General features: G+C 42.4%; 1 protein-coding gene across 6 annotated transcripts in view; it reads right to left on the minus strand.

The window, feature by feature from the left end:
- SH3KBP1 (SH3 domain containing kinase binding protein 1) overlaps positions 1 to 20,254 on the minus strand; it is a 334,352-nt gene that overhangs the window by 44,179 nt on the left and 269,919 nt on the right. For all 6 annotated transcript variants that reach the window (XM_081277303.1, XM_081277300.1, XM_081277301.1 and 3 more), the window contains 3 exons: positions 17,665 to 17,716; positions 14,577 to 14,657; positions 11,553 to 11,712 (listed from right to left, as the gene is read on the minus strand). In XM_081277303.1, the coding sequence (XP_081133429.1) occupies positions 11,553 to 11,712; positions 14,577 to 14,657; positions 17,665 to 17,716 (293 nt within the window). The remainder of the gene's footprint in view (positions 1 to 11,552; positions 11,713 to 14,576; positions 14,658 to 17,664; positions 17,717 to 20,254) is intronic.

The following is a 20,254-nucleotide window of genomic DNA, read 5'->3' on the forward strand; positions in this document are numbered from 1 at the left end:
TTTTCTTAGCAGCTTTAGTTACAGACACTTAAAACACGTGGCTTGAATAGACAACTCGCAGCTAAGAGTCTCCTTACTTTTCTGTACAGAGAGGCTAAATCGCAGAGAAGGGACTGAACAGTTGAGGGAACTGAGGAAGGAAAAGTACAACCCATGGATATAACAACAGCAGCTACTGCTTGCTGAATGTTTACCATATGTCAGGCACTAGAAGAGCATCCTTCAGGTATTAAGTATTCCATCCTCACTACCACCCCTGGAAGTATCCACTATGTCCCGAACCCCTTCAGGGGTGGGTTCCTCACTGGAATGCTGTTACTGGGTGGCTTCCAGCTACTGGCCCCTCCAGGGACTCTCTCAATATAGAGAGCCTCCTTGTAGGGCAGCTCACACTCCACTGTATAAAAGTCTCAGCAATTTCAGCGCAATGTGGGACAATTCAGATGGACCATTTTAGTTCCAAAGCTCCTTTTGGATTTGGCAGATGCTTTTTGAGCAAGTATCACAATTTGACTTCTCCCTCTGCCCAATCATGTTTCCTTCTCCCTTACATGGGTATGGAATCCTAAAACAAATCTTCATATTCTGCTGGCTCTGGGTCTGCTTCCTGGGGAACTGTACCTGTGACATCCGGATTTTCATTTTATAGGAAAGACAACCGTCAGGAAGGTTAAGTCACTTGGCAATAAGGGTTGAGCCTAAGTCTAATTGCAGAGCCAAGGGTGCTGACCACTTCTTGAAGCTGCTGTATTAATCAGCCTCCTGGTCTTCCAGGCTAAGGATATGGCCATGGGGACAGTGAGTCATCAATGATGCCAGGCAGCCTGTGTCACCTCAGTTCACTGCCAGCTGGGTAAATTATCTTTGCTCCCCGAGTTAAGAAGTCCTAATAATAAACAAAAATCATGCATCCAGAGGGGCCTGTTCTTCCCACTTAGATCTGAGACCTAAGATGGGGCTTGCATACTGACGGGAATGTGGAAGATGCAGTGTGTATCCCTTGAGAATGTGAACTCAGCCAGTGGCATGGCCCAATTTAGCCCAAGTTGGGACAGTTAAGCCAAGACATGTGGCATGGAAAAGGTGTTGAAGTACGCAAGAAGCCAAGGCAAGCAAGCAAACAAATTTGCTGCAGCACGAACAGCAGCAACAACAACAAATCCTACAAAGGACCCACAAACCTTCTGAAGGTGAGTAGAGAAGATGGCAGAAAGAATGGCTCCACCCTTCTCACTGAATAAGATTCCAAGTCCATATGGTAACTCTTTTCTGCAGTCCCTTTCCCTCAAAAGGATGTACTACCATAATGCAAATGTTTGGGCTTTAACTGCCTAAAACATTTTATGGAGGAGGGGAAGAAGTTGGAAAGAAAGGAAAAGAAATAGAAAAGCTCCATTGTCTATGTGCAGGCAACCACTGTCGCACATGCTATGCATCCACTAACTTTTTACCACTTCTCATCCTCCCCAGGAGCTGTTCACTCATATAGACAATGGCAGAGGTCAAATGTCAGACCACAGAGAAACCACCTGAATCACCCTGTCTTCTTTCTCTCTCCCACTCAGCAAACTTACTTATCACCCCATTCTAATGTAAAGTCAGGAGGAATCACTGCTCACCTCCAAGGTCTCAGTCCAATAATGAACCTGAAGATTTACAGTCAATGCAAGTGAGCACTCCTCTTTGCTGCCCTCTCTGGAATATTAGACCTCGGCTCCATGAAGCTGGGTAGAGTCCTACCCAGATCAAGCCCCACTCTGTTACAGGCAAGGGTCCTATGCTTGGTGGAGGGAAGGGATGTGCCCAGGGCTATGAGCTGATTGGTGGCAGAGCTGAAACCAGATGGAAGGTTTCTGATGCCCAGGCCAAACTTTCCCCACTATACTTGGGATGGCAATAATAAAGACAAGCATCCACATGCACATGTTCTGTGCTCCAAGAGATTTTTTTTTCCTCTCAAAATAACAACTACAAGAGGCTTTGGACCATCTGTGAAGACGGCAGATGTGAAGTCAGTCTTTCAGAAGCATTCTGCCCCGGGATGCATGTGACTTTTGTGAGGTTGGATCTTTCCATCAGGAAAGAACAAAATAGGAGCAGCAGGAACTCCAGTTTTCTTTACTCATCAGATGGAGGGCCTCCCTCCCCTTTCCCAGAAATATAGATCCAAAGGCCCTGCTGAGATCTGTGGAGTCCCTATGTGCCCATCTGGTGGCCAAAAATGTCTCCAGGCATCAAAAGCACTTTGGGATTGCAAAAGCGGTCCCACTTAAGTTGGGACAACCTGAGTGAGGCCAGAGGCACAAGAAACAGGAATCAGTGGTTTTCCTGGCAGCTGTCCCTTTGCATCGCATGTCCTTGTCCAGATGAGCACAAACAAGCTCTCTATTTATAGATGGTGAAGACATGTTGGAAGGTGATGGGCATTGCTCACTCAATTCCTCTCCAAATTTCTGTTCTTTATGTACACTCTTTAAGTATACATGGAAGAAGGCTTCCCTCCAGAGCCCATGCAGGGCACAACAAGCCCCATTAACCCTCTAAGGCAAAAAGAGGATGCTGTCTGTAGACCTCATCTGCAATGCCTCAGCTTGGAAGCTCGAAGAGGTTCAAAGGGCTTTAAAGAGGCTGAGCCCAACTCCCTGGCCTGTGTCTGGACAAAGAAGAACCTATCATTTTACAACTCTGAAAACAGTTTGTGGGTTGCAGCTTGGAGAAAGAGTATTTAGAGAAATAGCCCATGGAAGAAGTGTGACAGAAATCAAATGGTACTGTGCTGTGTGGGTGTCAAGGTGTTAATACTTCCTAGTGTTTCACTGCCTCATTATGGTCATCAGTAGCAGGAAAATCAATGTCACTCAGGGCTAAATCCTGTCAATACTGTCGGGTTTTTTTGCAACAAATAGGATTCAGTCTACATGTGGGTAGAAAGAAAGAAGATTATACATACAAATGAAATCATGTCAGTAAGTAATATAGAAAACCCTAAAATATGAAAAGGTGCTTCCCCCAACCTTTTGGGATTTCTGTTCTCCATAATTCAACTCCCCTCCCTCAGGTCCCAGCCTCCCCAGAGTGCCAAACCTGTTGCTGCTTCTAGGGGTGGCTGCTCCTGATATGCTGTCTGATATCTATATCTCTACTCTCTTGGGGCTCCAGAGCATGACCTGCTTGCCATTGTGTTGGAACCCCTCTTCCATCAAAGTTATCCGCTGAGCTCTTTCAAAGGAGATAAAAAGGAGCAAGGTAGCCTTCCAGTGTCATTAAAAAAAATTTTTTTTATTAGTTGTTCATGGACCTTTATTTATTTATATGTGGTGCTGAGAATTGAACCCAGTGCCTTGCACATGCTAGGCAAGTGCTCTGCCACTGAGCTACAACCCCAGCCCCTCCAGTGTCATTTTGCAGAGGGGGAAACAGACTCAAGGAAGTGAGCACCTTGCCCAAGGTCAAAGGGTATATAAGAAGAAGTGTGGGGTTTCTGTCCTGTTGTGCCAGGCTCCAAAGCCCAAGCAAGCAGTGGTTGGGCAGGAGCTATGTCTGGCCTGGCCAAGTGACTTTTCCATCTCTTAGAAGGGGACTTGGCCAAATGTAGGCATTTAACGAATATCTGAAATAAATATATACAAACACACAGAGAAAGCTTTTCTTATCACTGAATTCACATCAAGCATCTATTTTCTATTCTTTTGTCCAGTTAATTTCTTCTTTTTTTAAAATATTTATTTATTTAGTTTTCGGCGGACACAACATCTTTGTTTGTATGTGGTGCTGAGGATTGAACCCAGGCCGCACGCACGCCAGGCGAGCGCACTACCGCTTGAGCCACATCCCCAGCCCCTCCAGTTAATTTCTTACAAGGTAAGTTCGCACATGCTTGGCTTCATGCCAACTTTTCAACTCACCCCACATGATTTGATGCATGCCCAGGCATGAGAACCACTGATCAGTCGTTGCTACACACTCTCTTCTTCTAACTTCCATGACAACCTGCTTTCCCTACCCTTTTGACAGCTTCTAATTCTTTCTCTACCCTATACATAGTTGCCTCTACTCTCCCCATCTCTTCCTCTCCATAATTTCCTAGAGTGATTGCATCCATTCCATGCTTTTACTGCCATCTATGAATCAAAGATACCCACCCTCCATAATTTCTAGCCTAGACCTCCCTCCCGAATTCTCCAAAGACATGTCTTCATTCCTGACATGTAGAAAAGGGAACACTCCAAAAAAAAAAAAAAAAAAAAAATCATACAAGGCATTACTAGGAATCTTTGAAAAGAAATTTGGAGTACTCTAGTAATCCAAATTCAAATGACGGCCTAAAGCGGCCAAGCACACATCTTACCTGCCAATTCAGGGAACATTTGCAAGGCTCACTCACCAGTTTTTCCTTCCCTTTTAAAATTCATCACTTGATTATTTTATACCTAAGAAGAGCAAAGGTCTATTTTATTAATGCTTTCTTTTGTGGATGCGGGAGCTATTCACCTCAGGAACATCATAACCTGGACATATATTTCCTGCTGAGTTGTAACCTTTGGTGAATAAGTAGTCAGGTTGCCTTGGTCAGTCTAAAGAAAAACTTAACTCCCATACTGGTAAGATGGTCTCAAGAGAGACATCTATTAAAAAAATGTGTGAGCGTGTGTGTGTGTGTGTGTGTGTGTGTGTGTGTATGTGTGTATGGCTAGGAACCAGGAAGGTCTGACCTTCCCTAAACACTTCATTGATGCTTGGCATATAAGTATCTACTTAATCTTTGTCTCAAGCTAAAATGCCTCTGAGCTCATTAGTCACTTACCTCCCTGTGTTTCTCTGAAATCAGAGAAAGCTAGTGTGGAAGTACATGCAAATGTTCCCTGAGTTGGCAGGTGAAACGTGCTCTTGGATGCTCAGGCCTTCATTTTGAGTTTGAATTATGCGATTGCTCTAAATTTCTTTTCAAAGATTCCTAGTGATGCCTTGTGTGATTTAAAAAAAATTTTTTTAAAGTACTTCCCTTCTTTTCTACAAAACAGGATGAAGACAGGGCTCCAGCATCACTTGGTGTGGAAAAAAATGCAACTCCATTGCACTGCACCTTCCCATGCACTGTACCTTCTTGCCATGGCCTCCAGCTCTTCACAGGAAAGGTACATGTGATGTGATTAACATTTAAAGCAACAGGTCATCTCCAAGGGGCATAGGAAGAGGTCACTGGGCCTCCTTCCCATATCCTCAGGCCTCCCTACCATCCAACTACCCCTCTTCTAGAATTACCTCTTCTTTTTTAAGTTATTGTATTTGTTCTTTTTAGATATATATGACAGTGGAATGTATTTTGACATATTATACATACATGGAATATAACTTATTCTAATTAGGATCCCATTCTTGTGGTTGTACATGATATGGAGTTTCACTGTGCTGTACTCATATGTGAACATAGGAAAATTATGTCCAGTTCATTCCACTGTCTTTTAGAATTACCTTTTCTGATGCCAGCTTCCATGTCCAAAGTCAATGGACAATGCCCTCTGGGAGGTTTGAGCCCTGGTAACCAACTCTCCTCAACAAATGGCCCACTTCCATCTTGATGCTCTCAGCCACCAGCCAATATGAGGACTACTTACTAACTTGGCTCTGCCCAACACAGGGTGGAACAGTTCTGCTACTACAACATCAAGGTCACATCCCCCATCCACTTCAAGAATACTCTCTTTTGAGGCTCATACCACCTGCTACACATGGTTGAACCTTCTTATTATGAAGTGTCATCAACTCCCTGATCACAATGGGAGGACACTGCATTGAAGAACATCGAATTCTCCTCCAGCTCTTGCCATCTTCCTGAGCATATCTATGATGATCACATGGAAATCGCTCCCCATCCCTTCAGCCCTTATGACCTTCATTTATTCACCTTCAGCTGCCCACATTCATGCCCTCCCCTGCTGGGGATAGGCCCATCTTTGGAACAGCCCCATCTATAAAGTTATAAGCAACAGCCTCCCCTTCTGATCACCAGCTCCTGTACTTCCTTCTGATCAGCAACTTCTCCCACTCCAGCCTGGCCTGCTTGGCTTCCTCCTCACATTCCTGTTTGCACTTCCTTCCCCTTCATCCCACACTCCCTGTCTAATAGTTACAACCCTGGGTACCAAATCCTATCAGTTGCCTGCCCCTCAGAACACATGAGCTTGCAGCAGACAACAGGCAAAGCTCCCCCACCCCAATTCAGGGCCAACGTCCTGCTCCAACTTCCCTGTTCTTTGGGAAGAAAAAGAAATATAATTATAACTTGGGATGTCTGAGTTGGGGAAGATTAACAAATCTGTTTCTTTTCCTTTGAGGCCACACACCTGCTCTGCCCTCAGGTTTCTGGCTTGCCACGTCCCACTGTAGGCACTAACTAGAGCTGAGGGCAACCTGCTTCTCTCCACCATTTCATTAGTTTTTCTTTTTGTTTTCTAAAGTACCCTTCTCCCAAATCTCAAGAGCTCTTTTTTTTTTTTTTTTTTTTTTTTTTTTTTTTTTTCAGAGTAGAAATTAGAAGTTTATTAAAGGACAGCAGAAAAGACTTCTCCCGGAGGAAGAAGGGGACCCAAGAGGTGGAATCCCTCAAGAGCTCTTTTCACAAAGGTTTCTGAACTTATTTTTCATTAAGTTTTATACACACTATGGCTGTGGCAGAGCACTTGCCTAGCACGTGTGAGGTAGTGGGTTCAATCCTTAGCATTGCATAAAAAATAAACACATTAAATAAAGGCATTCTAAAAAAAACACCCTTAAAGTTTTTTTAATATGTATTTTTTAGTTATAGGTGGACACAATATCTTTATTTTTTTAATTAAAAAATTTTTTTTAGTTGTAGATGGACACAATATCTTTATTTATTTATTTTTATATGGTGCTGAGGGATTGAACCCAGTGCCTCACACATGCAAGGCAGGTGCTCTACCACTCAGCTATAGCTCCAGCGTCTTTATTTTATTTTAATGTGGTGCTGAGGAGAGAACCCAGTGCCTCACACATGCCAGGTGAGCGCTCTATCTCTGAGCCACAACCGCAGCCCCCAAAAAGTTTTATACACATTATTAAACACATAACCTCATATATTCATCTGTGAATAGGGACACAGATTTAGGTATGGACAGTTATTTGTAATATATTCATGTTCAAATATCAAAATGAGTAAGTTTTATATTTCTGAGCCCCCATCTTCTCAAGTGTAGAAATAGGGGTAGACAGAATGCTCTTTGTACCCCAAACACCTTAGTTATGTGGTGGGCTAGATGAGATAAGTACAGCCTACTTTTATATACTATGAAATAATAACTAAGACATCCCCAAGGCCCAGACTATAATTATGGCCTAGGGGAATATCCATCTTATCATTATTGAATTTTTAAATCAATTCTTATAATAATTTTTGAAGTATCTTATCCCTGTTTAAATTCCATACTAACTTACTTTTCTAGAAATTGAAGGAACATTCTTACTAGTGGTCAAGGATGTAAACATCTGAGGGTCCTTAATGTGTGCTTCCACTTGCTCAAACTGGACATAAACTGCTGGCTGGTGTCCTTCTGATCTTCCTAGATGGAATTCCTAAAAAGCGAACTGGGCCATCTGAGCAGGGGCTGGCACACAGTAGCCCCTCAATACATTTGTGTTAAGTGAATCTATCTTAAAAAGACTATAGTCTTCCTAAACTTACATATTCCTTTTTTCCCTCAGGGATGCTTGTTCCTGTTTAAAGAGAAAGTGACAGTCTCTTCTAAAATACCACGTGGCAGCAAGCTTGCTGGCTGGTGAGGAGGAGCTCAGGCCCAGACATGGGCAGCTGGAGCTGATGCCTAGTTCCCAGCAAGAGCTGCCAATTTGACTGTGTGTCCTTCTGTTCAAGCATCTTTCTGTCTGTGCATCCATCCATCCAGCCCAGCAAATTCTGGCAAAGATTTGGGTTCACACAGCACACAATACCCTTTCTTCAGAGGATCTGTGACATAAATCTGAATTCAGTTTATGTTCCTACATCAACTAATTTGGCAGAAGAAAACAAGTTCATTAACAGGTAAGTGTATACATCAGTTGTCCAATTGTTTAGCAAAAAAAAAAAAAAAAATTAAAGTGCATTAAGTACTAAGAAATAATAAGCATTTCTTTGATTTAAATTTTTTTTTTTGCCTGTTGAAATCGATCACACTAGGTTTCTTAGAATGTAAGACACACATGCTAAGGAGCCTGTACAGAGGCTGGGAAGGAAGACAGAAGAGAGGCAAAATAGAACAAAATATAAGCACTGGCACCTCCTCCCCTTTAAGGAACCATGGCATCCAACAAGTGTTTGTTAAATGAGCCACTACCATATGCTCGACACCGTAAGGCATGTGGAGATGACAAAACACACTCTTGATCTGCTTTAAATCTGGTAAAGGAGTCCGGGGGTGTGCACATCCCAAGTGGCACAGCATGGCGCCCAGCACTAGGCTAAACATGGTGTCAGGCATTTGAAGGAGAGAGGAATCATGAGAGATAAGAGAAGGCTTCCACAGGGGGGCGTGCTGATTGGGCACAGAAGTCATGGAGCATTAGCAGGTGTGTGAGAGGTGGCCAGGGAAGAAAGGGAAAGCACCATCACCAACTTGGGAGAAACCAGAACAGTGGTTCTCATAGTCTTGACTTCATTAGCAGCAATAGCAGCTGTGAACTTATAAGAAACACAAATTCTCAGGCCCACCCTGAACCTACTGAGTCAGCAACTGCATTGTGGGGTCCAGCGATCTGCTTTGAACAGGTCGCCAGTTGGTTCTGAGGCCTGCCCTAGTCTGAGACCCACTGAGTTAGAGAAGGCACTGCCTTTCCTTCAGCCAGCTGTGCAGGAATCCCAGGTCTTTTCTCCCTCTCCAGGCCTTTTTGCAAACTAGTGCACTGGCAGCTGGCAGCCAGAAGATGAGTGGTGGGGCTGGGAGCTGGCTTCCCTCTCCCACACTGCTCAGATGACATACACAACATTAAGAAGTTGCATTTCCCACTGACTTCTGTACAAAGCCCTCTTGTATATCTTCCTTGGTGGTCCATACTCCTAACTGACAACTGGATGTTAGGAAAACAAGATAAGAGGAGAGCTAGGTAGAGGCAGGAAGTAAATGGGGCCTCTGAGAGCTCACAAGTTCAGTCAGGATGACACATTTCCCCTAGCTTACAAAGCTATACCTATCCCATAACCTGAGGGCCAAGGGAAACTCTAGAATGCAAATGATCTTTCATTCAAATCTTTAGAAGGAGCAGCAGGAATATTTTGGAAATTGTTATTAAGTTCATTGAAATGTGTGCAGCCCCCAAAGGCTAACCCAATTTGGCAGCATAGAGCTTCAGCTCTCCTTGCACCAGCTGTAGTGAATTTGACCTTTCTTGTTCCACATCTTTTCCCTGATTGAATAGCTCATATTCTTCTCGGAAGCACTTAGGTTTATTAAACCTTTCCCTTCTGCTATGCTAGCTTCTGGGCCAACCACCACTACTAATATGACTCTTGCTCTAGTCACTGGGACTGTGAAGTGGCCTCATCATGCACATGTGCAAAGAGCCTTCTACTATCAGCCAGTAGAAAAGAGCATGACTATAGGCTGTGACCAGCTCAAAAGGAGCCAAGACTCATTCCTTTCCCCAAAGGCCATTGCCAGGAATAGTTGTTGCATTGGACCTTGATAGACACCTGAAGAATGACACAGGTAAACCTGTTGCTACTAAAGTGGGCTCACATGTCACTGAGATGACCACAGCTCTGTGCTCAATTGGGCAGGGGGCTCCATTGCACATAGGCATGTGTGCAACCACCACTGTTAGTTGATTCTGACATCTTTCAACCATCCACATTGTGACCTGCCTCCATATTTGGACAGCAGGGGAGGGGTGCATTTCTGTTGTTATTGTTATTAAAAGTAAAGGAAGGGCTGGGGCTGTAGCTCAGTGGTAGAGCACTTGCCTAGCACATGTGAGGCACTGGGTTTGATCCTCAGCACCACATAAAAATAAACAAATAAATAAAATAAAGGCATGCTGTCCATCTACAACTACAAAAAAAAATTTTAATAAAAAAAGTAAATAAGCCATGTTCAACACAGATGAGCATTGAGGACATGATGCAAAGTGAAAGAAGCCAGTCATAAAAAGACATAAAAATACTGTCTGATTTCACTTATATGAGGTACCTACAAGGAGTCAAATTCATAGAAATGGGAAAAAGAACAGTGCTTGTCCAGGCTGTGTGGAAGAGAAATTGGGGAGTTGTTGTTTAATGGGTATAGAATTGTGGATTTACAAGATGAAAAGAGTTCTTGAAATGGTTATGCAACAATGTGAAAGTACTTAATGCTGTTGAACAGAGCACTTAAAATGGTTAAGATGGTACATTTAATGTTATGTGCATTTTACCACAATTTTAAAAGAACATTTTTAAAGTAAACAAGCTCTTTTTGTCTTACTGAAGGTTAGCCCAGTTCAATAGGCAACAATAAAAATGACATTGAAAATATTGTTGATTTACAGGCATGTGGCTTCATATTTGGGGATTATTTAGGTGCATTCCATTATCATCCTCAATCTACAGATAGGGAAGTGAGGCGAGAGGGACATGACTTGCTGAGACTCACACTTCACCTATGAGGAAGGCTGAGATTCCAGCCTGGAGGCCTGACTCAAATGTGAGAGCTCAGAAGCCCCATACAACTCTCAACATGCAAATTTAGTTTATAAGAACAAAACCCCAATGTGTTGACAGTGCACAAGAAGACCTCTAGGTCACTGACTTGCTCTGGTGTATTATACCAACATGTATAATACACATATACAATGGTAGAAAGTTTTGGCAATACACCTATGAAGAGAATTCAACAATTCCTTGATCTGTGGTAGGCACCTCAGTTCTGGAATGCACACAAACTCTGATCTCACATAACTAAAATATGCATTCAGTCAGTGAAGGAATTTTCATCTCAAATATGTCCCTTAAGAAGGCATTTCCCAAGACTTTGAGGGTCTTAGAGCTCAGAGACATGTATACTAGGAAGATTTCTGCCATGCCAGCTTCTGGGTTCTACAACAGGCCATGTAGTGAAGAGCAGAAGGAGGTTGGGGTATGGAATGGGGCCCCACAGAATAGTGACAGGGTCAGTGGACACAGCTGTAAGGGAGCTATGCATACCCGAGGCTAGCTTGACACCCAGGGGATGAAGGTGGGTGTGCTACCCACGTCTCCAGTCTGCAGGACAGCTTGCCTTTTCTAACAAAGCCAGGGAAATCCCTGTGTGTAGGAAGGGCCTAGATGCTGTGTGCCTGAGCCTCACCTGCTAATCCTAAATCCCACACTGTGCCCCAAACCTTGCACCCACTTTTTCAGCACTGGACAGAAGTGGCCAGCATCTTCATGCAATTTTGCTACAAAGTAGAAAAGTGAAGTTTGATCCCCTTTTCTCTTTCCTTCTCCCTCCCTCTGCAGGTCTGTAGCACCTCATTGTGTCCTGTACCCATCACATGCCCACCCCTTGGTGAGAGAGAAGCAGTACCTGGTATGAGTCAGTGGGCCCACTGGTCGCTCTGGCCTTCTTGGGGGCAGTGCACCAGGTCTGTTGAGAGAATTGGTCTTAGGTGGCCGAGGCTTTTTTGGTGGGATGGCAGGAACGGAGGGCTTCTGTAAGTCCAGTTTTGGCTCTCTCTCTGGTCTTTCTTTAAGTCATTGTTTAACAAAGAATAAAGAAAACAGATGGATCTAGTGTAAGTGACAATACTTTGATGCAGATTGCTTATTTCCTGCTTTAAAAAAAAATCACTGATGCCATTTCTGAAGGTGGAATTGGTAGCAAAGAGTATCACTTATTGCTTGTCAAGTGAGAAAAAGCCCTACAAATCTCCCTGTTCCCTTCTCTCCAGGCTTTTGTTCGTGCTGGTCCCTCTGCCTGGAGTGTCCTTTTGGCTACTGCCCACCCTCAGCAAGCTCCTATTCACCCATCAAAACCTAGCTGAAACGTGATACCATCATGCTCCCAACTCAACAGCTGGACCCACACTCCAAAGAAGACTTCTTCCTTCCTCACCTAAGCATTAAAGGCAGCCCTTTATAAACAGGCTCCACTGGGACATTTTATGGGTGTTTGCATGCTTGGCACAGCCCTAGGCTGTGGGCCTCTCCCACATCTGCTCATCTCCCTAGGAGGCCTGTGCTGCTAGCATGTAGCTGATACTCAGTAGGTGGTTGATGGGTTTGATAAATGGCCTACAGGACCTGCTTCTGGGTGTGGGGAGAGATCAGGCCTGACACCTCTCAGGTCTGCTTCTAAAAAGGACTATGAGACAGTAAAAGGGGAAAACATTTGGGAGAACAATTCTTCTAGATTCTCTTTGTGTACAGTTTGAACTTGGACAGTAAACTGGGATTTCTCAAGATATATGGCTTCCAAGGCTCTTTGGAGTCAGGGCTATTGGGATGAAGTTGAAACCCGATTTGGTGGCCAGACTGGGCAGTGTTCAATGACAGCTTCAAGTTTTCTTTTCCCAACTAGCCTTGCCCCATGTATGTGCAAAAAGCATATATCCACATTCTTGTTGATAAATACAGAACTTGAGAGTTGCCCACTAGATCATAGGTAGGTTCCCTGGGTTGACTTAGACTCAATGTTTGGGTGCCCAGGCTGACTGGCACCTCATCAGATATTGTGTAGCTCTCATCTTGCTTACCCCCTCAATGTTTCTTTAGGGAAACACCCTCTAACCAGGAATGCTAGGAACTCACTTTTTGGCATTCTGGTGCCAGAGGAAGGCTCATCTGACATGTTAAGCAGGGGTATGACTCCTGTTGGGCAACAGGAGTAGGATAAGGACAGGAACTCTAATAGCCAGCAGGATGAATGGGAGAGAGGGTGTGTGCTGCCCTAATGAGCATACCTAGTTTCGGGACAGGGCTGCTTTCCTGGCTTCCCTATTGCTTTTGACGGAGACTTCTGCCTCTTTGACCCACTGTGGCATAGAACAAGGACTCATGAGACGAAAGGGACTGGGGGTGTGCAGCCATTTGGCCAGCCAAGGAAAGTGGTTGCTCACAAGTTAGCCCATAAGTAAGTCAGCGTGGGCCACTGTAGGAAGATGTCCTCATCATGGAGCCTGGCTATCACCTAGACACAAGTCATGTATCCTCCATGAGGACAGGGGATGGTTTGGTTATTTCACCACACATGATTTTGTTAGTATACATTCAATGGCTATTTTTTTTCAGTGATGTGTGATACAGATGTGGCTTTCACAATGAGGTTCCATGACTCAAATTCTACCAGTTCACTGTGAAAGCAAGAGGTACAGATCCTTAATAGCTTGCAATGTTGGTAAAACTTAGAGGGCTGATATAAAATATTAAATTTCACAATAAAATTTCATGAGGCTGCCAAGGAGCACCTCCAAATAATTGTATTCATTAATTTAGCATTTCTCTTATGACTTCAAAATAACTGCTTTTTAAAATGGAATTTGCTCGCCTCCTGTTCAGAATAATAACAGCACTTTTCCCATAAAAATGTATGATCAATCAAATATTAGGCACCTAATAAAAGGAGTCCTTTCACAGCATGCAGATTTTTTGGGGAGATACACTCGACATAGTGGGAATCAAACACATTTGTAAACCCGTGTAAGATGTGTTGAGCCACTTCCCTGCCAATGATATTTCTGACCACCTTTAAAAAAGTGAGCACTAAGCTGCTTTCCCCAGTACTCCTGTGTCACTCTCCATCTGACCCCCAATGTTCTTGGCCAAGGACATATGTCTGCAACATTGTTAAGCCAGAATCAAGAGCCCAGCAGTGACCAAGGAAGAAAGTTTTCATTTGTTTGGATGGGAATTTCACGAAGCCAAGTCTACCCATCAAGAGTAAATGAGCAGGAGCAGGCTGGGGTTGTGGCTCAGAGGCAGAGTGCTCACCTAGCATGTGTGAGGCTCTGGGTTTAATCTCAGCACCACATAAAGTAAAATAAAGACAGTGTGTCCACCTATAACTAAAAAATAATTTTTTTTAAAAAAAGGGTGAATGAGCACTCTAGGCACTAAGCACAGGGAAGATGATGAATAGATACTGTCAGATATATTCTGATAGTCCACTGACTTCAGGGCATGGGCAGGGTGGTGATGGCAAAAATATTACAGAAGAATCCCAATATGTTAAGTGACTGGTCTGATTAGTTTTCATTTGATGAAAACTTTTGGCCCTATCGAGTGCCATACAGCCATCTCCTGTTTCCTTAGAAATGGGATGTTAGGGTTGGAGTTGTGGCTTAGTGGTAGAGTACTTGCCTAGCATGTGTGAGGCACTGGGTTCCATCATCAGCACCATATAAAAATAAATTAATTAAATAAAGGTATTTTGTCCATTTGCAACTAAAAAATATTTTTTAAAAAAGAAATGGGATACTTAAAAGCAATCAAAACAAACTCATAATTACCATATTTCAAAGAACAAATTCTATGGGTAATACAAACTAGTGCTATGTCAGACAGCCTTGTCTCTTGCTGTTCTAGAAGTGCCAATGAAGAATTAATTCCATACCTTTTTCTTCTGTTCTGTTTGGCAGCGTTTCTGGTCTTTCAGGAGGTATCTTTTTAAGTTCATGTTTTCTCTCTGTTGTACCTGGGAGGAAAGGACAAGAGTTATCAGAAAATATTTTCTCTATTCATTTATAAGACACACCAGCATTTCAGTATTTATCAGGTATAGGAAAGTCAATTGATTTTTTTCCTCTTGAGTTGGATGCTGGCATAACCTGGCTAACATGAGTTGCTTAGAAACAGAGCAAAAGTCATTTCTAGCCCATTTCATTATGTTTGCTTGCCTATACATTCTCTATTCATAAGAACACCACTAACATTTTCTGATATTTAAACCTGGCTTCCTTAGGCATAAAAATAGTCACTAAGCAGGGATGGGGAACATATAGAGTCACTCATCAAAATTCAAAAATAAGGGGTCACTGGATATTGTGCTCTATAATAATAAGTGATTTCACAGGGAACTGGATTCCATCTTGTAGTAGTTTTAAAACATGGCTTGGAATTGTTTGATAAACCTCCCATTAAGAGATGAGATCTATATCTCTTTTCCAGGAATGTGGACAGGTTTGTAACTGCTTTGGCCAGTGGTTGAAGTGATACTATGTAATTTCCAAAGCAACTCATAAAAGTCCATGTAGCTAATACTTTGTTAGAATACTAGTCTCCATGTAAGAAGACAACTATCCTGCAGAAGCCATACGTAGATATGGCTTACAAGCTCAGCTGAGCCCAGTCTTCCAGGTACCCCTGCCATGGGAAGCCAGATATGTGAGTGAAGTAGCCAACTTCCAGGTGGATCCTCCAGCCTCAGCTAGTCCAGCTTTTCCAACTGAGGCCCAGACCTGATGGAACAGAAACCAGTCATGCAGGCCATACCCCATTCACATTCTTGACCCACAGTATCTGTGAGCATAAGAAGATTCTTATTTTCTGACACTAAAATTGGAGTGGCTTGTAATACAGCAGTAGTACCTACAACAAAATTTTAAGTTGAAGGATGTGCAGAGATGTTACATTGCTTCTCTCTACATCCCTTCTCTTTCTGCTGAATCTCTCAAGTATTACATTTTCCTAAATGCACCGCTTTGCATTTCATCTTTACCCATGCAGACTGCAGTTGCTCCCTTACCTGAGCACCACAGAAAGTAAAATAAAGACCGTGTGTACCATTAGCCTTACTGGTGCCATTAGCCTCAGGCATATAAGAGAACTTCAGAAATAACTAGAGCACAAACCAATCAAAAATATTTCTCTTATTTATAGACATGGTTGAGTGCCTGACAGCCTTTTCACATGACCAGCTCTAAAATGGGTGCTTGGTATTAAAATCTCAATTACACAGCCTCTGAGGCCAAGAGAACCTTAAAAAAATATTCACAACTGGTTGCTATGGCACATGCTTATAATCCCAGTTACTCAGGAGGCTGAGGAAGGAGGATCACAAGTTTAAGGCCAGCCCAGGCAACTTAGAGAGAATCCTGTCTTAAAATTAAAAAAAAAAAATAATAAAAGGTTCTAGGAGTGTAGTACAATGGTAGAAATCCCAGGACCTAAAAGGAAGAATCCACTGAACACATACTTCATCTGAATCCCTTTAATAACTCTCTACCTCCTTACCTCAAATCAGTTCCCAAGATCCTTCATAAATTAGCAGAAGTAGTCTAGGAAGATGAAATGCCATTTTGCTTTGCCCCCCCAGAGTCCCTTCACAAATATTGGTGAAATTGTTTCAAAAGGATAAGAATTTGCCTACCATGCTACCAATGTAGTCTCCTAATGCTAATGAAGAAGTTCACTGTCATTCTTAGAGATACAGAAAAAATCAACAATTGGACCATCTTGAAGAATCCAATCTTAGTTAACTACATTCTAGGCTGCCTTAGCCGTGGACCACTTGATCTATCTCCTTAGTCTCCAATGGTTACCAAGGCCTCCAGGAGAAAGGGTTCTCAGAGAAAAACACATAAATAGCCTGTTTTAATCTCAACACAATAAAATATTTATATAGCCAGAACCACTAGGTGGCAAAATGGAACTGTTCAATGCCAGCACAGATGAAGGCCAAGCAGGAGATGTAATTAACATCCCATTTCAGGGCTTAATCTCTGTAATTCTCAATTATGCCTGAGGGAACGGCAAAGGAATCTGGGGTCAAGTTAATTTTTTCTCCCCAACTTGGTGGGTCAAAAATCATTTAAAAAAATTCTTAATAAATGTATAAACAATCTGGAAATTTACTCATACTTTAAATGCTATAGAAATATCATAACTGTGAGTTTATAGAACTAAAAATACCCCTACTATTCTGTTTTAGTTGTTACTTTTTAAAATGCCACTTACCTAGCTAGTTACTCATGGAGGAATTTCTCCCCATAATTTACTGTAACAATTATAAAGAGGAGTTCTGTTGGGAAATATGAACCACCCTCTTTATGTATGAAAATCTCATGTGCAATGAGTTACCAAAAGTCTAATAACATCAATTCTTGCTATATTATTCAATCTTAATATCTGAATTATACAGAAAAAGTGAATTAGACTCTTCAAGTTTAAAAAAGAACGGGGAACGAAAAGTATTCATGGCTAAAAACAACCATCTTTTTGTTGGGGGATGGATAAGTGAGGGAAGTACAAATTTTGGTTAACGACCGAGGACAGACACTGAAAATCCAGCAAGGCCATATGTGTGCAATGACACTATGGCCCATGGGAAACAATCTTCCCTAGGCTGACTCTCTCCATTAGGCACAGGGGAAGCAGGACAATATTAGGTTCTCTCTTCAAAAGGAGTTTATTAAAAACAAAACACAAAACTCATTTATTTTAAAGTTCTTTTGACCATTCTCTTGGGGAGTTCCCATTTTTGCACAGTATCAGGGACATGTTTTAGTGATTTTAATTTGTTTGTTTAGGAAAAGCAGCAGTATATTTGAAACCTGCCTGCTGAGACCAAATCATAATTTCCCAGTGTGGCAATCTGTGGCATTTGAATCCAGGAATCTTAAGCTCTACCATGGACAATTTGAATATATGCAAAAGAAAGATGTGCAACTTTATTTTATTGAATTGAAAGGTATATTTATTACCTGCGCCTTGTTTGATGACAGGAGCAGATGGAGGTGGTGGTTTCTTGGGCCTCTGAAAAAATAATCAAAATTAGACCAGATAAGACTGTTGGCAAATTGTCCTCTCACAGAAGGATCACAGACAATATTTTCTATGCACAGCGTGGACAATTTGGAGAATCTCTCCAAAAAAAAAAAAAAAAAAAAATGAGCAATTCTCTCTCCAGGGATGTCAGCTTTTGGCACCGCTAAACAAATACTAGAATAAATTCATTTGGCATAATAAAATTCTGATCGACAAATAAAACACTATTTCCCCCTTTCTAAATTTGTAACAGCCTTCTGGAAAAGCACAGCTCAGCAAAAATGGCCTGAAACCAGCAAGCACAATGGTACTCCTACGCTGAAACCACATTTGCAATTAAGATTTAATCTGCTGAATAACCAAGTGATTTGAAGAGAGTCACTATGAAGACAAAAAAATCAGATCTGCTGCCGGTGAGAGATCTCAACAAAATGTTGGCTGAGGGTCTGCTGCAGCCAGTTCAGGTTCTATACATTCTTCTACCCCTTTCTATGCTGAGGCTGGCAGACCATTTTTGAGGTCCCTCATGTCACATGTACCATGTCACATGTGATAAACTGGAATAGAGGGTTTTTTTTGTTTTGTTTTGCAAATTGGCTACTATTTATTTATCTCTCACACACTGTCACTCTGTAGGTGATGGAGGCAACAATATAATCAACTGTAATCAATGGCATTTATTCCTGATCTGGTTCCAGATAGCCAGGCATTTCCTTGTCATCCAGGATTGACTGTAGAAGGGAGATGGATGGGCTCAACTTGGTGAATTAATAAGTAGTTGGGGAATCCGGCAAGGGTATCATCTTAGTTATGCCAAGGGCAAAAGGGTGAGGGCCAAGGGCAAGGTAAAACCATCTCAATGTTAAAATCATTAAGGATGGATAGGAATGGGGAGCGTTGGAACACATGATCCATATTGCTGTTGATACCTCCTCTCCTCACTTTCTCTGGGCATCATATATTTGTGATTCTAGGAAAGCTCCAGAGACTCTTCTGGTCTTTGAAAACATATTACTGTGTCATCACCACAGGGACCAGCAAACACGCATGCCCAGACCTGGCTCTGACTCACCAGTACTAAATGTAGTACAGGGCCACAGGAAGAAATGGTTTTAAGTAAACTTCAGACAATAGCAGACCTACAAGGAATTTTTGGAGGGCTCTCATAGCATATAGGTTCTGGATTCAGTATATTTTCAGCACTGCTTTTCAGTAGCTGGGTGAGCCAGCCATTTTCCTCTGAGTTAAACAGTATAGCATGGTTGGCAAGAGGTGGGGATTCTAATATCTGTCACTACGAATCTCTTGCCATCCTTAGCTGTGGACACTAGGTAAGTAACCTTACCAAACTGTTCTCTCTCATCTATAAATGCTGAATTAATATTCTTTTTTTAGGAGGAAGTGATTTCACAAACAGAAGGAGTAATCTCTGACTTATTTAATCCTTACAAAAACTCTATGAGGTGGTGATATTAGTATGCCCATTCTGCCATTGAAATAATTGAGGCTTAGAGATATAAAGGCATTTCCCAAGGTCACCAGGCTATCAAGTGAGGCAGGAGATGGGAGTCAGGCCCAAGGCTGTCTGACCTGCAACATGTTCTTAACCAGCATGAAAGATCCATCCTGCCAGACAAAATGGGTATCAAATTGCAGCTACAGTATGAGCTTACCGTGCTACAACCTTTACAGAAAAAGACTAGAAAGTAATAAATTTAAAGTGGTGACCTCTGACTAGTAAAATTATGAGTATATACATGTGTTTCTTTCTTAATGTTTTTCTGTATTGTCTATATGAGTACTGACAAACTTTTTTTTTTTTAGAGTGAGAGAGGAGAGAGAGAGAGAGAGAGAGAGAGAGAGAGAGAGAGAGAGAGAGAATTTTTTAATATTTATTTTTTTTTTAGTTCTCGGCGGACACAACATCTTTGTTGGTACGTGGTACTGAGGATCGAACCCGGGCCGCACGCATGCCAGGCGGGTGCGCTACCGCTTGAGCCACACCCCCAGCCCCGAGTACTGACAAACTTTTATCATACAAAAGCAGGCTGCTGCTGGGTGCAGTGGCATATGCCTGTAATCTCGGCAACTTGGGTGGCTGAGGCAGGAAGATTGCAAGTTTGAGGCAGCCTTGGCAACTTACCCAGTCCCTAAGCAATTTAGTGAGACCCTGTCTCGAATTAAAAAGGGCTTCCTATGTAGTTCAGTGGTAAAGTATCTCTGGGTTCAATCCCAGTATCAAAAAAAAAAAAAAAGAAGGCAAGCTGCTCTAAGGGCCCTCTACTGAGTGTATGGATTTGGGAATGGGTTTCTGGCTCAGGGTTTACCACTCCTCTATCCCCTGTGTCAGTCCCTTCCAGCTCTCCACCAACTCCTTCCTTTTCCTTCCTCCCTTCTCTGTCTTTATGTAAATTATACTGGGGACAGATGTATGTTTACTTAATGAAGTCATCACTGAAACTCTGCCAATTAACCTTCCTGTACCTCAGAATCAGAGTAATTTCTTATTCATGAAACTGCCAACAC

This window comes from Spermophilus citellus, assembly GCF_964194105.1.
Source record: "Spermophilus citellus genome assembly, chromosome: X".
Classification (NCBI taxonomy): Eukaryota; Metazoa; Chordata; class Mammalia; order Rodentia; family Sciuridae; genus Spermophilus; species Spermophilus citellus.